The following is a 13,847-nucleotide window of genomic DNA, read 5'->3' as shown; positions in this document are numbered from 1 at the left end:
TCTTCCACAACTCTCACTGAAGCTCCTTTCCACCTGACTTTCTGAACACAACACATATCAACAGATCTACGTTCTAACATTTCAACTACTTCACCTACTCTACCTCTCAGAGTACCAACATTTACACTAGCCATCCTCAACCTAGTGTTATCTACCTTGTGATGTGATAGCTGGGTAAAGGTCTGACAATGCTCACACCTGACATCTGTCCTACTGTGCCCGGCACCTTCACTCCTTAGAGTTCCAGCCCCGTTTACGCAGTTTGTCTGATCAGCCATTAATAAAGAGTTTTGGCATTGTTTTACAGCTGGATGCACTTCCTAGCACCAACTGTTCACAGACCGGACTGGGTGTTGGAGAGACATAGTAAACATATCATCGAGACGAGACGTCATTCATTTAATAAACTTTTAAAAAAGATGATAATAAAAAAAATCGCATACAAAAAAAAGCTCATGGGAAGGAAATCACGTTGCTACTCCTGTCCCGATAATTAGGTTCCCGGTGATCTGCGCGCAAGGGCTTGATGCTTGATGATCAGTAACCGTTCTGTAAAGTATTCAACTTCAATAAAGGGAAAAATAAAATGGTAACCATCAGCAGCGAATGGTGGACCTTGGCAGCAAAAGGAAGTGTTTTTTCGTAGATTCACCAATATTGGAAGAGTAGAAATATGGTGGCTAATGTTATTAATTGCGCTAATGTGATTGGATTCGCGGTATCAGAGGTCACAATAGAGTCGACACGTGAATGAGATTCGCAGATTCACGTCGGATTTGACAGCCTGCTCCAGTTCTTTTTTGTATATATATTTCTTACAATAATGTACTGAGATGTAAGCTCCTTTCTCTTGAATTTATTTACCCTAAATTTTATCCCATATCAATATCTTTTCTTACATATTCTTTTTCAGGCCTGGCCAAAAGAAAGTGTATTGATTGTTGACGATATGGAAGAAACTGTTGACAACCTTCAATGTAAAAAATGTCAAATATAATTCTGTTAATGGCGGGATTTTTTGATTGATATATCCATATATATTTATACTTTATTTTAGTGCTTATGACAAATGGTGACAACATTCCAAAAGTTATCAATCTCTATGAAAAGCTAAAACAGAAAGGTAAAACGAAACATTCTGATAGGTTTGTTAAATTATTTTTTGACATGTGTTTAAGTTGAAATTTATAACTTTTTTTTTCAGAATTATTGTCAATTGATATACACAACGATGTTCTGGATTTTGTCAGCTTCCACACAGTTGCAGGATCACCAATGGTAATTATAATTTGCGATCGGAACTGAAGGTGCTCTGTTATAAACATCTGTAATTTACTCAAACAGGGTTTTCTCTACTTTTCACTATAGAATGTATGCTATTTAAGATTTTTGCAATTTTTTTTTTTGTTTTATTCTAACTTTGTGTATGTGCAGGAACAAAATGAAAAAGCTTCTACAATGTCATCATCTTCTTCCTCTTCTTCTTCCTCTTCCTCAGAAGAAGAAGCAGATGCAACAATCCAGGTTAGATGACTACTCAGGGAGGTTTATTCATTAGGAAAAAACTGAAACCTATTTACTTTCTTTAATTATTTAAACTTTAATTATTTACTTTCGGAATTCGATTTGGATTTTTTTAGGAAAGTGAAGAAACTAAATCGGCCAAATCAACTTGGAGGTAATACTGTGTTTGCAGTTGAGATGTTTTTTTTTAATATTACACCTCAATAGTGCATCTTTATATTGATATGATAAATTTTGTCATGCTGTTATATACCTGAGCATTCATGCTTAACAATTCGGTGTATCTTACTTTTTTAGATAACGTTTTCTTTAAATTTATTTACTTACATCATACTCTAATGTTAAATTTTCATATTTTTTTAAAAAGAGTACCATTTGAAATTTAAGCCTTTAGGACCAATAAAATTGTCCAAACTTTCATTTTACTTTGCGAATGACGTTGTCACCTATATTTTACAATTTTTTTTCTCACCTTTATAATGCAGCATTTTGCTCGGATAAAATTCTCTCACTTTAAAAAATATCGATTTTCTCTTCCACTGTGTGGAATACAAGTTTGTAATACTGAAAAAAATCAAGGCAGGGAAAAAGTCACTTGTCAAGGCAAATGCAACATTAGTTTCGATACCTCCACAAGCAATAAATAGAGAATATGGTAGGAAACTTGTATTTTTGGCAAAATATCCATCGCATCCTGCATTTCCATTTGGAGCTATAAAATAACGGCAAATGAACTCTTTTTCTTCCTTAAGTAGCAAGACTAACTGTAGGAAGTATATCAGCACTTTATGAAGTCTTACATCATTTTAAAATATTGTGTTCTCCTAACATAGAATTGATGGTTATGCTGAAAAACTCTTTGCAGAATTAAAAGACCAGTCAAATAGTAGAACATATGAAGTTTTTATTCTCGGCTTAATCAAGGTATGTTTATTTCTGTGAAAACATATCAGTGGTGTTTGCCTTTTGTCTTTTTAAAATTAACATACTTTGCACAAATACGACAAATTAAATCAACACTAACATAATACGCCATTCGCCATATTAAATTAGCGCCAAATTGTATTCATCAATTCTTTAAAATTAAATACAACTTTAATCACTTGCATTTTCAGGATAATGCTGTCAATAAAATAATCGATGATGAACATGATAGACACAGCATGCTAGATTATTCAATTATCAAATAAAGCCTTTTTTCCTTACTGGCTAAATAAAATCCATGCCAAATTTAGAAAAATGTTTCATTTGCGAATTTAATATAGGCCACAAAAATCCCATTTCGGCCAGTCACAAAAATTAGTCCACTCTAAAGGCTAAAAGACACGGTAAGTTGTAAGAAAAAACTTTAGCTAAAAAGTTACTTTTTAGGTAAAAAGTTTGAAAAATCTCTTTTCACAATGAATATCAAAGAAAGAACACGTATATCTTTCACTGCGGTTATTGCTATTGCAGCAGCAGGGATAATCGTAGGGGAAAAAAGCGGACCAGAAAACGGAAAAACAGAGCTGCATAGGTTAAGTCAAGGCTTTTAAAGCGACAAAAAATGGTGCCCTTGAAGCACTATTAAATGGTTTTCGAAGAGAAGATTCAACAGAATTTAAAAATTTTCTTTGCATAGATGGGAAAACATTGGACTGGTTGTAATTAGAAACAAAAAAATATGCTCAAATCTTTAGTTTAAATAATAGCTCATTTATCATTCTTTTAATTTTAATAGAAAAAAATTAGCAAAAATTGAAAATTTCTAACTTTTAAAAAACCTTAAAAAAAAAAAGAAAAAAGCGTACATCTTTCCTGTTTACGCATTCAGTTTTCTTATCTTACATTTAAACGGTCCTATTAAACTTAAGCGTCTTCCATTCAAGGTCATCATATTTTCTTTTTCTAGCATGATGAGCAACTCAGAGCATTTCATTTGTTTCAAGAGTTTGATAACAACAACATGAAGGGTAATCTTTTATTTGTGTATTTTTATTTATAATTTTAAAGTTTAACTTAAGAACCTTTCTAGATGAAGACAAAATAACAAATTAAAATATTTTTTTTCTCTTTTGAGTTAAAATATGTTTATATATGATAAAAATCTTAAGCGTTTTTAGATATTTAAATACATTTAATACAGAACATCTCAAAGGTTCCTGATAGTTTTATGCTTTTACAACCAAGTATCCACACAAAACAAACCCTTGCTGATTTAATCATTTAGACACATCTTTATATTTTTTCTCTGTCTAACAAAAGAAAAGAAAATTATACCTCTTTGTTTTTTAGGTGAGATTGTTAGACTTTGTTTTAGAAATTATCTTAGAAATTATCTTAGAAATTATCTTGGTTTTTATCTAGGTAGCTTATTTTTCTATAACAGCCTACTTTCACAAGTGTGTAGCGTTAGAGAAGGAGATAAAAATCGATGGGATTTGGTTGAGGTAAGATTTCCTTATTAATTAATTAAACTACTGGCTATCACTTTCACGCTTCCTTATTACTCCTCAAATTCAAAAGGTCCCCCTAATTCTTAAATGTCCTCAATTTTTTTTTTAATTTGGTTTTTCTTCTCAAATTTCCTCAAAACAATTTAGACATCTCAATTTGTGGTTGCTATGGCCTGCAAACATTACTTATCTTTTGTAAGAAAATATTGAGATGCCAGTCTGTGTGTTCCCTCACTTTAACAAATGCAAATTTTTCTCCTCAAATCTCCTCAATTATGTTAACAAAAGCGCCTCAAATATCACAAAAATCTCCTCAAATCTTCTCAAATTTTTTTTTGAAAAAAGAGTGGGAACCCTGTTACACATCTCTGGAAGTTCTATGTTTTCGACAGGCATGTCTTAAAATTCCTCAGTCTGTTTGATCAGTATGCATCAAAAGTTGACTTATTTCATTACGTACAGGAAATTGTTGCTAGCATGAAGAGAAGCAAAGTTACACCCAATGTAGGTAGGTTGCCATCCTATGAGTTATAATTTTTATAATCTTTATTATTCTTATTCTTGCTGTGTTTCTGTTCGTCTACCCGTCTAGGGAGTAACAGTTGGAGAATTTCTGGATTTTTATTCTGCAGCATAGTGACTAGTTCGTTAAAAATTATTTTGAACTTGCTTTATCCTTGCTCTATCAAAAAAAAATTTTTATTTATATTTTATAGTTTTTATTATGTTTTTATATTTTATTTTATATTTATCCTTCTTTTTTTAGTGACATACAACGCATTACTTGATGTGGCATTCCAAATGAATGAAAATGCTCATGAGCTTTGTCAGCGTCTACTGCGAGAAATGAAAAAATTGAAAATAGGCATGTTTGAAAAACCTTGTTTTTCTACCTGGCTGTAGTTATCATCTGGAATCATCGGACTGGTATTATTTAAAGAAATTGATAATTAGTTTTTTGTTTTGTTTATTTTTCAGCTCCCTCACTTGGCAGTTATTATTATGTACTAGCTGCTGAAAGAAAACGACGTATGATTTAAAATTTACGCTATTTTTATAATATAGTGACTTTTATTTATGCAGTCGGTTATATGTCCCTCAAGCTCTAGTGTCTCATTCTCTTTTGCAACAAGTGTGTTTTTACACACTGTGGTGAATAGTTCTTTTAAAAGGGACATGTGTCTAAACTCTTTTTAAAAAACTCTAAAATTGCTGGTAAGAAATCGCTGCAAACTTTTATAAATCTTGTAAAAACTTTTTTATTTTTAAAAGAACCTTAATTTTCACCTGTTTGATTTATAAGGTGTAGTTATGATTAATCATCTAATTTAAGTTAAAGCAGAGTTTCATTTTTTTCGATCACTGTAGGTAAAATTTTGAGCAGATATTTTATAATTTTTCACAGATTTAATCAGTGTTGTATCCTTGTTAGGGTGTGGATGGTGTTGAAACATCGTAAACTGCAAAATGAAAGTGATTTTTGGTTAAAAGATTCCACTACCAAAATAGAAACACGAGATAAACCTTTAATTTTTCTTCCTCACCACTATAAAATCATATTTTGTTTTAGCTCGTCAAGATATTAAAGTTCTTGTGGAAACTGTAAGGGATGTCAAAAAGGGATGTGCTGAATTTGCCATGCAACATCCTGCAGATAGTAAGTCACCTGATCCTAAATTACTACTACCATCAAGATGACGTTTCACCAAGGCTCACGCAAAAGGCTGCGTCACAAACATACATCTTTCTATTCGTCAAAGTATAGGAGATTAGTCAGAGTATTTATTATGTATTATTTTTATTTCCTCCAGGGTTTAAATTTCGCAAAGATAATTTTTCTAATACTGAAAATAACTGATTAAGCGTCTTCGGCGCTTATTTAATTTTTGAACTAGTACATTGGGCGTTTATATCGAGCTGGTGATTATTTGGTCACTGGGAGCTTGTTGGAAATTTTAAGAATTGAAATACTGAGAATCATTAATAATAAATCAAGGATAAAATTAAAGAACGCAAAACGAAGGTCATTAATGTCCAACTTTTTTCCCTTTCCACATTCTACAATGCAATTTTGATTTAAAAATGAAAATAAAAAATTATTGTAAAAGTTTCCATATGTCAATAAATTATACAGGCGCTTATCCAAACTAGGCGCCCAATTAATGCATTTATACTAATATAAGACAGAAGTAAAAATGCAATTATTTCTTTATTCTAGTATTATTCTTCAACATTGCTATGGATTTGGTAGGAAAAGTTTTTCTGCTCTTGTAATCATAATTTACCAAGGTTCTGACCAGTTTACTAACCAAGTGATGTTTCCCTGTTACAGGCGAGGTACAAGAGGAGTGGAAGCATAGCGAGAGATTTGCTAGACATTGTTGTAAATAATGGATTACAATATTTGTTAGGTTCTAAAAACAGTAGCTTCTTGTAAGTGATATATGTTACTCTGTATTTTCTTTCATTTTTCAGTTCATATTAAAAATGTTTAACATTTTTTTGTTTTAGTGGCAATTACATTTGTGCGATAGCACGAACTGCTCCCGATCTTGACACTATAATTGAAGAATACGAGAAAATAATTCCGAAGGTATCCACGACTTTTTTATTTTTTTTTCGGTGTTTTTATATATGGTGATAGTAAGTCGAAAAAGCAAAGAAAGAAATCATTTTAGGAGAATATTTTTATTTCTCCGGTAGAAAGAATAAACTAGCTTTGTTTTCCTTTTTTTTAGTATTTTATCCCAAGAGATTGGGTTTTCCAGCAATTACTTTTAGCGCTACGTAACCATAAGAACGCAGAATATGTTCCAAAACTATACACAGGTATTGTTGTGTGTTTATTTTTAAATTATCAAATATGTACCTTCATCGAGATTTTGTTATTACACTTGTTTTACTAATCTATGTCACTGCTGGTAAAAGTAAAAACAACGCTTCAAGAACTGGCAAGTAACGTTTTTTCTATTTTGTTTATTTAGACATGGTTTCAATGCGAGTACCACTTACGGAAAGAGTAACAAATGCCTTATATGCAGCGTTGGACACTTACGTACCAGAAGAGGTTGGTGTAATTTTGCTTACGAAACTGACAACGGTTGTGAAATTTTGTATGTTTAATTGTTTGTTTGTTTGTTTATTTTTTGAGTTGTTTGTTTGTTTGTTTGTTTTAACGGTTACATTTTTTTAATAGAAAGCTGAAGAGGCCCTACGTGTTGTGAAAGACTCAAGAAAATGGATGAAAGTTTTTCGTGTACCGTAAGTTTTAAACGATGTCACACGCATCTTATTCATTATTTATTATGTCACAACTTCACTAATATGTCCCAAATTAACATGTAAAATCATGCTAAAATTAAAGTTAAAGATATTCGTCACTGAACCAAAATTTGGTGATTGTTGGTCAATGTTTATAGAGACAGCGAAAACACGAATTGATTTTGCCAATGTCGATTTTTCTTGTAGGGCAAAATAACTTTATTGACAACTAGAGCCTTTCCAAAAATCATAATTAATTATTAAGACTTTTTTTGGAATTGGAGCCGTTTTATAATTCTCTTATGAAAATTCCATTCAAATCAATGAAATTTTGTTGGAAAATTGATTGATCAAAATGGAAATTATGCCTTTAAGTTCCACAGAAACGAAATGCTCAAATCGATCGACGTTGATCGAAAAAATCGTGAAACAACATAACGGTTGTCACATGGTTAGCATCGTCGTCAAACTTGATGATCAATTTACGAAGTTGGAATTTTAAGATTTTCCTTATTTCACTTAAGACATTTCACATACAAATCGATAAATTTATCCTGAATTTCCCTTAAAAGTATTAAAAGTAAAATGTCTTATGTCTATCTGTCTGTTATTGGTGTGTAAATAATTCCATAGGATGACATCAAACATTTTATCAACAACAATCAAAGTACTTTGTCTCAACAAAAACTATGATGACGCCAGGTAGGATTTGCTTTCTTTTTATTCAATACCATCACCTTGAATGACGAAGAATTTTCTATTTGTTAAAACGCCCAGGAGAACCTTTCTAAATACGAAAGTTGGAACAATGTTATTGTTTTTAGAGAATTGATGGAGCAGTATAAAGAAAGTGAAATTGACATCAGGTAAGATGAAATAATGTTGCAGCTGAACCTTTTTTGTATTATCTACTTATCCTGTGATAAGTACACGTTTTTTGTATCATAAGAAAGCATTACATCTCAAAAAGTTAAAAAGAAATATTAAATTTAGTGGAACGTAAGGATTTTTAGGTTTTGCATGCCACATTTGCAATACGGCATCTTAGTATTGAAAGAAAGTGTTTCAACTAGCAAAATAGACCGTTTTCCAATTGTGAGCCATTATGGATATACACGAGTAGAGATATAGACCCTACGTTTTCGGTAACGAAGCATACGAAAAGGGAAAAAAGGAGCTTTTTCGAGTCATTTTATATTCCTTCGTTAATCTAAAACACGACGTACTAACTAACTGGATACTGGTATAAGAAAATGAAGGAAGACATACTGGAGTAAGCAATAAAACTCTAAGTGTTTTTAGGCTTCGTCCGACACTATTGAAATTTTTTTTGTAACAAATCTTTTATTTTTATTTCGATGTAATTTTTTTGCTTTCTTCAAGTTAATGCGAGGTTATAAATATCGGGAAAGTTTAATTGTTGAAGGATACAAAAGAGTTCTCGTTCTATGTCTTTCTCCGGTAGTTCAATTGAAAATTGATTTACGTGCACCTACATCGAAAAAAAGAGTAATTGTATCAGACCATACTGATATTATTCCTAAATAAAAAGTTATTTCACTTTACACCCATAGAATTTATTTATTTGCCACGCATCTTGTACACTGATGTGGTCGCGTTGACCAAACTTTGCTCCATCCACTTTCGCTTTGATCGTCTTCTGAAACGGCAGCTTTCCAAACGCAACAGAACGGTAGTGCATTATGGAGTCATAATCGTATGGGCTGCCAAGACTGTCGATCTGTTTGTGAGAATACTTTTTGAACTGCGGTTTGTATTCTAAAATGAATACAATAAAATCCTTGCATTTTATTAATATTCAATATAAAATATAATCCCTGGGATTGTTAACAGAAATTATTTTGCTCAAATTTGATCAAATGGTAAAGATATGGAGACATCGAAAACGTCACTATTATATTTGTTGTTTTTTTCTTTTCTTTTTCTTTTCCTCTTACCATTTTTCGGAAAACAAAGCGCAAAATTATAAAACTAATTTGAAATGAAAAGTGTAAATACAAAAAGCTGACAAAATCGCCAATGCTGTGACAAAAAAACTTGTAAACTTTTGGCGCTTTAACAAAAAATTCAATCAAGTGGTAACAACCGTTAGGAACAGAAATTCTTACTTGTTTTTATGTTGTCCCATAAGATTTCGACATATTGATCTCTATCTGGTCTCGATTGTTCATGATGTAATCCAAGCGCGTGACCAATTTCATGAATAGCTATTCCTTTGTAGAAGCATTCAAAACCTAAGGATAGTTTTTGCTTTCCTCCACTGCGACCAGCGTAAGAGAAACACCTAGTAACGAAAGACAATTTTATCTTTCAAGGGGTGGTAATGAATAAGCAAGAGAAATGTAGAACTTTCTGACCCTTCCACATTACTTTTTCCTCTTTTTCTTATTTTGCTTCACTTGCTGTCCAGCTGGTAACAGTGGTAGTATCGTTCCAAATAACGTTTTAGGTTATTGAGGTAAAACTTTCTAACAAAAATGCTTTGAATGCTTTTTTTTTACTTTTTTACCTGTCCTGATGCTTACCTTCTATGTTAATATATTCCATTTAAATACAACAACGTTGTCTTGGTCACACTTACCATTTTATGTACTGTATCCATATATAAGTTTGACCCTTTCCCTATTCAATCGTTGGCCTTTTCATCTTGTTTAAATACGTTGTTTTCTCAAGACACAAAGGTAATGGTGAAAAGATCTTAATTCTGATGTCCATGCTAAAACTTTTCATAGCTTAAAGCTAATGCCTTATTATACCGGCAGTTATAGGTGTTAGTTTTTGTGTAATGGCGTTAATAGGACTGGCAAGTGTATAAGCTTGCACAGTTCAAAATTTGAAAAAAATAATAAGCGTGAAACTGACTGGTATTGATTTGTAAAAAAGGTTGTAGAAAACAACTGACTTTCCATATCCATCATCCACGAAATTTAGATAATCCTTCTCATTGGTTCGTTCAACAAATCGGACACAGGTTTTGCTTTCCCATGCTGCCATGGCTTTCAGTACAGCCTTTTCTGTTGGACCCTTTAATCCAAGTTTATTTAATGCTTTATTTTCTAAAACGAAATACGTTTGATCATGTTATACTAAAATTTTTTGAAAAAAGGGTAAAAAGGATAAAACTGTTTTATGTGTCTTCACAAAGTACAAATAATTTTATGGTCATAAGAGAGAATTTTTCAATCTTGTTTTTACTTGTTCCAGTAGCTACATCAAAGACATATTTTGTTTGCCTCTGCTACAACTCGTAACTTATCGGATGCCTGTACTGTGTTGTACAGAAAACAAAGCAAGTCACTCACTTATCTCCGTGATGTTGTAAGGCACAACAGCGTTCGGCCACTTTCGATACTTTGAATTCATCAAGCCATACGCATTTTCACTGATCGAATCTACATCACCACCTTTCATTGCTATCTCGATTTCCGCTCTCGACATGATCATATCTCCCTGGAATAGGTACCCATCATGAGTTCCTTGCAAAGAACAGGTTTATATAAAAAATGTGTGACCACGATCATATTTTAATCAAAGCAATCACTTTACTAACCTTTAATTTTCGGAAAGATGGATTCAAATTTATCAAACGGCTTGCAATACACACAAACAAGAAGGACAGTTAAAGATATGTAACATCTCATATTGGCTTCGACGTGAGTCCTTACGTTTCTGTGTAAGAAATTACAATGGTTTCATGTAGTGGGTATTCACGAATCTCTTCTTAGTAAACACACGTGTCATACTTCGCACAACACTCGACTTCAAATTTGCAAAATGCTATCACTTCTCAATAGTCTTCTTAAGTGTTTGGACAGATGTGAGAGACGCGCGGATTGGAGGAATTGGAGCCCATGTACATAGCTATCGTCGTCTTCAGGATAATTAAATCAGTAAACAACCTGGTTTAACTTTTTAGCACCTTTTTAAGTTCTTTACCTGTTGTTACAATATAATTTACTTGTGAGTAAGTAAAAGGTTATAATGACCACTAGCCAGTCTGCCCTTTTCTTTGCTCGCCTTTGTCTGCCATTTTACTTTTTCTCAAAGGAAATTGCGGTTGTCGTAAATAAGGCGCATTGTGTAGTAAAAAAAGTTGTTAACAGTCCCCGAAAAATGGCTAGTTTTTTTTGCTTTGCCCTTATATAATTTGCATATTATCTTTAAGTACTAGCCGTTAACCCGTGGAAAAATCCACGGGGTCGCCCGTCCTTTATATATAGCATTTCGTGTTTCTGTAACAGGACGCGGTTTTCGCGGACAGACAGACAAAATACGACTATTATTAAAGAGACGATGTATGAGATAAGCAATAATTCAATAATAATATATATAATAACTTTTTTTTGTTCATTCCATAGTTATGGTGCTTTAAAAAATGTTTTGGATTTAAATCTGTTGCAAGAGGACAAGCAAGAAGCACTAGTAAGTAACCCTCCTAGTTACCAGACCTTCCACCGGAGCCTGAGAAGGAGTTGATGTCACTGTTTTCTGAATTTAGAGCACGTTGAAATATATGGCAGATAAAAAAGTTCAATTGAGCGACGAGATGAGAAAGTTGATATCCGATCATGTTTTACTTTCAGATAAAAGGTTTGCTTATGTTTTGTTTTTTTTACTTATAGATTTTTTAAAAATAGTTTAAATATTTGAATGAAAGCAGGATTATATATAATAATACAGTTAACTCCCGGTAACTCGAACTTTCAAGGGACTGAGGAAAATAGTTCGACTTAACGAATGTTCGAGTTAAACGGCTTTTTTTAACTCGAACACCCGTTAAGGTGGCAATAACCATTTTAAAAATCGGAATCTTTTTTTCACGTAATTAGTTACGAAAGATTGTTTTCGGACTATATATTCATTTTTTCTGTCATTTTTTCTGTTACACACTTGTCACGATTTTATGGCTAAAATACTATTATCTTTCACCAAAAATATTTAGCCTCAACAATATCTCTTTAAAATAAAATTTATGAATAATTATTTAATTAGTTCTGCCGCATATAGTTTAAGTCTACGTGTAAATTGTATAGAAAGAAATGACGTAATTATTAAAGAGAAACGTTAATAACAACAAAGATGGCGCATTATGTAGAAATTTAAGACGATGTTCATTATGCTATACTGCACGAGCTTTAACTTTTGATAGCATTTTCGTTTTACTTTAAAATTTTCAGACATGCTTGGTGAACCATGCAGCCATGATACGGAGTGCGGAAATCTTTTTATTCGGAAAATTTTTCTTTTAACAGCGTTCGATGCAGCAGGGGATGCTAACAAAGAATCTTTTGAAAGAAACAAAAAGGCTATTGTTAAAAAAATAAGAATGAACAAAAAAAATCCGCACACCGTTTTAACAGGGTTAACCCAAGGTTCATTTAAAACCAGAAGCTGATGAAAAACAACGAGATTGTAAAAAGTTGGAGCTCGAAGAAGCTGCTTTTTTCTTGTTTATGATACGTTTCTAAATAGAGATTTCAGTGTTAAGTTAAAATCAATTTTATTATGTATTAAGGCCTATATTTTTAGGAAATAGTAAAAAAAAAAGGTATAAATAAAACACTGAGTAAATAATTCAGTTATTTGGACAGCTAAGAAAGGGTTACTGCCACCTTAAGTCGAATTTAATCTAAAATGAGGTCATACTTCGACTTACAGCGATTTTTGGTGGAGGACGAAAAATGTGTCAAGTCAACGAATGTTTGAGTTTACGTATATTCGAGTTAACCGGATTTTTTTTATAAGAAAGTAAGACCAAAGAAAATTGTTCGATATAATGAAAATTTAAGTTATCCGTTGTTCAAGTTACCGAGAGGTAACTACTGGTTTTTGTTTGTGTGCTCAGATTGACTGCTAAATCGCTAGTTCCGTTCTTAGGATGTGTTTTTTTTATAGTGAAAAGATTCTATCGTGGTTTTAGGTATGTCTCTTTCGTACACTTTAAATAGAGTACAAAAATCATAGCAAGCGCACGGCTGTTGATTTGAAACTAAATTTTTGAAACAATTTACCTTTCCTTTCATAAACGTATAAAAATATTTTTAGTGGGAAAATAAAAAATGTTAGAAACCGTCTGCTGTCTCCAAAAATCGCAGTTATTTTTGAATATTCTGTTATCTCTCAGAAACGTAGTCATCTTTGAACCGTCTATCTCATCAGAAACCCAGTCACCTTTGAAAAAAATGCCTTATTTTAATCACCAATTTTTTCTTTAATTTTTTATCAAACAAGAAGATTTGTAAAAATAATTAACAATAGTGGCTATTTCTGAATGTATCAAATTCAAAAATTTCTTCTCGAATTAAATTTTAAAGTTTCGTTCACAATTCTTCTGTTCTTCACTGTGTAATATTTTACACTGTTTTTCACTATTTTCTGTTTAGGGTTGGATCAAATGATCATTTGTTTCGCTCGATAGAAATATTGTAGGCTTTGTTTTCTAAAATACATGGATTTTATATATTTTGCGTACAGACTTGTTTTGTTTTAGTAACTCCTACCTGGAAATGTTCCGGAGAATAAAGTTTCACAGCGAATTGATTTCGCGGATAAGCCAATTTTGAATTGAAATTCACAAGGCAATATGGCAGCTATTTAATCTATAAA

At 32.2% G+C, this 13,847-nt stretch overlaps 2 protein-coding genes across 4 annotated transcripts in view; one reads left to right on the top strand and one right to left on the bottom strand.

Annotated features, from left to right (window-relative positions):
• Positions 1-13,712, top strand: part of LOC130662391 (protein PTCD3 homolog, mitochondrial-like) — a 30,580-nt gene extending 16,868 nt beyond the window's left edge. For 2 of the 3 annotated variants that reach the window (XM_057461252.1, XM_057461251.1), the window contains exons 7-30: positions 914-977; positions 1,058-1,123; positions 1,205-1,278; positions 1,435-1,524; positions 1,641-1,678; positions 2,358-2,448; positions 3,416-3,476; positions 3,871-3,953; positions 4,422-4,467; positions 4,726-4,824; positions 4,938-4,988; positions 5,530-5,616; positions 6,178-6,206; positions 6,292-6,392; positions 6,471-6,552; positions 6,698-6,788; positions 6,944-7,026; positions 7,156-7,220; positions 7,854-7,922; positions 8,045-8,086; positions 11,600-11,663; positions 11,740-11,831; positions 13,137-13,161; positions 13,625-13,712. In XM_057461252.1, coding sequence (XP_057317235.1) covers positions 914-977; positions 1,058-1,123; positions 1,205-1,278; positions 1,435-1,524; positions 1,641-1,678; positions 2,358-2,448; positions 3,416-3,476; positions 3,871-3,953; positions 4,422-4,467; positions 4,726-4,824; positions 4,938-4,988; positions 5,530-5,616; positions 6,178-6,206; positions 6,292-6,392; positions 6,471-6,552; positions 6,698-6,788; positions 6,944-7,026; positions 7,156-7,220; positions 7,854-7,922; positions 8,045-8,086; positions 11,600-11,663; positions 11,740-11,831; positions 13,137-13,161 — 1,593 coding nt within the window. In that variant the 3' untranslated portion in view covers positions 13,625-13,712. The remainder of the gene's footprint in view (positions 1-913; positions 978-1,057; positions 1,124-1,204; positions 1,279-1,434; positions 1,525-1,640; positions 1,679-2,357; positions 2,449-3,415; positions 3,477-3,870; positions 3,954-4,421; positions 4,468-4,725; positions 4,825-4,937; positions 4,989-5,529; positions 5,617-6,177; positions 6,207-6,291; positions 6,393-6,470; positions 6,553-6,697; positions 6,789-6,943; positions 7,027-7,155; positions 7,221-7,853; positions 7,923-8,044; positions 8,087-11,599; positions 11,664-11,739; positions 11,832-13,136; positions 13,162-13,624) is intronic. The other variant, XM_057461253.1, reaches the window with a different exon arrangement.
• On the bottom strand, positions 8,734-10,976 carry LOC130662392 (zinc metalloproteinase nas-15-like). Its single transcript, XM_057461254.1, has 4 exons — positions 10,544-10,976; positions 10,144-10,297; positions 9,350-9,525; positions 8,734-8,999 (listed from the first exon to the last, which is right to left on the bottom strand). The coding sequence occupies exons 1-4, from the start codon at positions 10,683-10,685 to the stop codon at positions 8,773-8,775; spliced, it is 699 nt and encodes a 232-aa protein (XP_057317237.1). The 5' UTR covers positions 10,686-10,976; the 3' UTR covers positions 8,734-8,772.
• Positions 13,713-13,847: the final 135 nt, after the last annotated feature.

The sequence above is a fragment of the Hydractinia symbiolongicarpus genome, chromosome 10 (assembly GCF_029227915.1).
Source record: "Hydractinia symbiolongicarpus strain clone_291-10 chromosome 10, HSymV2.1, whole genome shotgun sequence".
Lineage (NCBI taxonomy): Eukaryota > Metazoa > Cnidaria > Hydrozoa > Anthoathecata > Hydractiniidae > Hydractinia > Hydractinia symbiolongicarpus.
This window is presented reverse-complemented; position numbering and strand designations above follow the sequence as displayed.

What these genes read in the sequence shown, in the direction of transcription:
- LOC130662392 (XM_057461254.1), bottom strand. Translation starts at nt 10,685, where the DNA reads ATGATCATGTCGAGAGCGGAAATCGAGATAGCAATGAAAGGTGGTGAT. An exon ending in TTACAACATCACGGAGATAA is followed by an intron (nt 10,298 to 10,543) that starts GTGAGTGACTTG and finishes ATTTCGTTTTAG; the next exon opens with AAAATAAAGCATTAAATAAA. An exon ending in ATGGGACAACATAAAAACAA is followed by an intron (nt 9,000 to 9,349) that starts GTAAGAATTTCT and finishes TATTCATTTTAG; the next exon opens with AATACAAACCGCAGTTCAAA.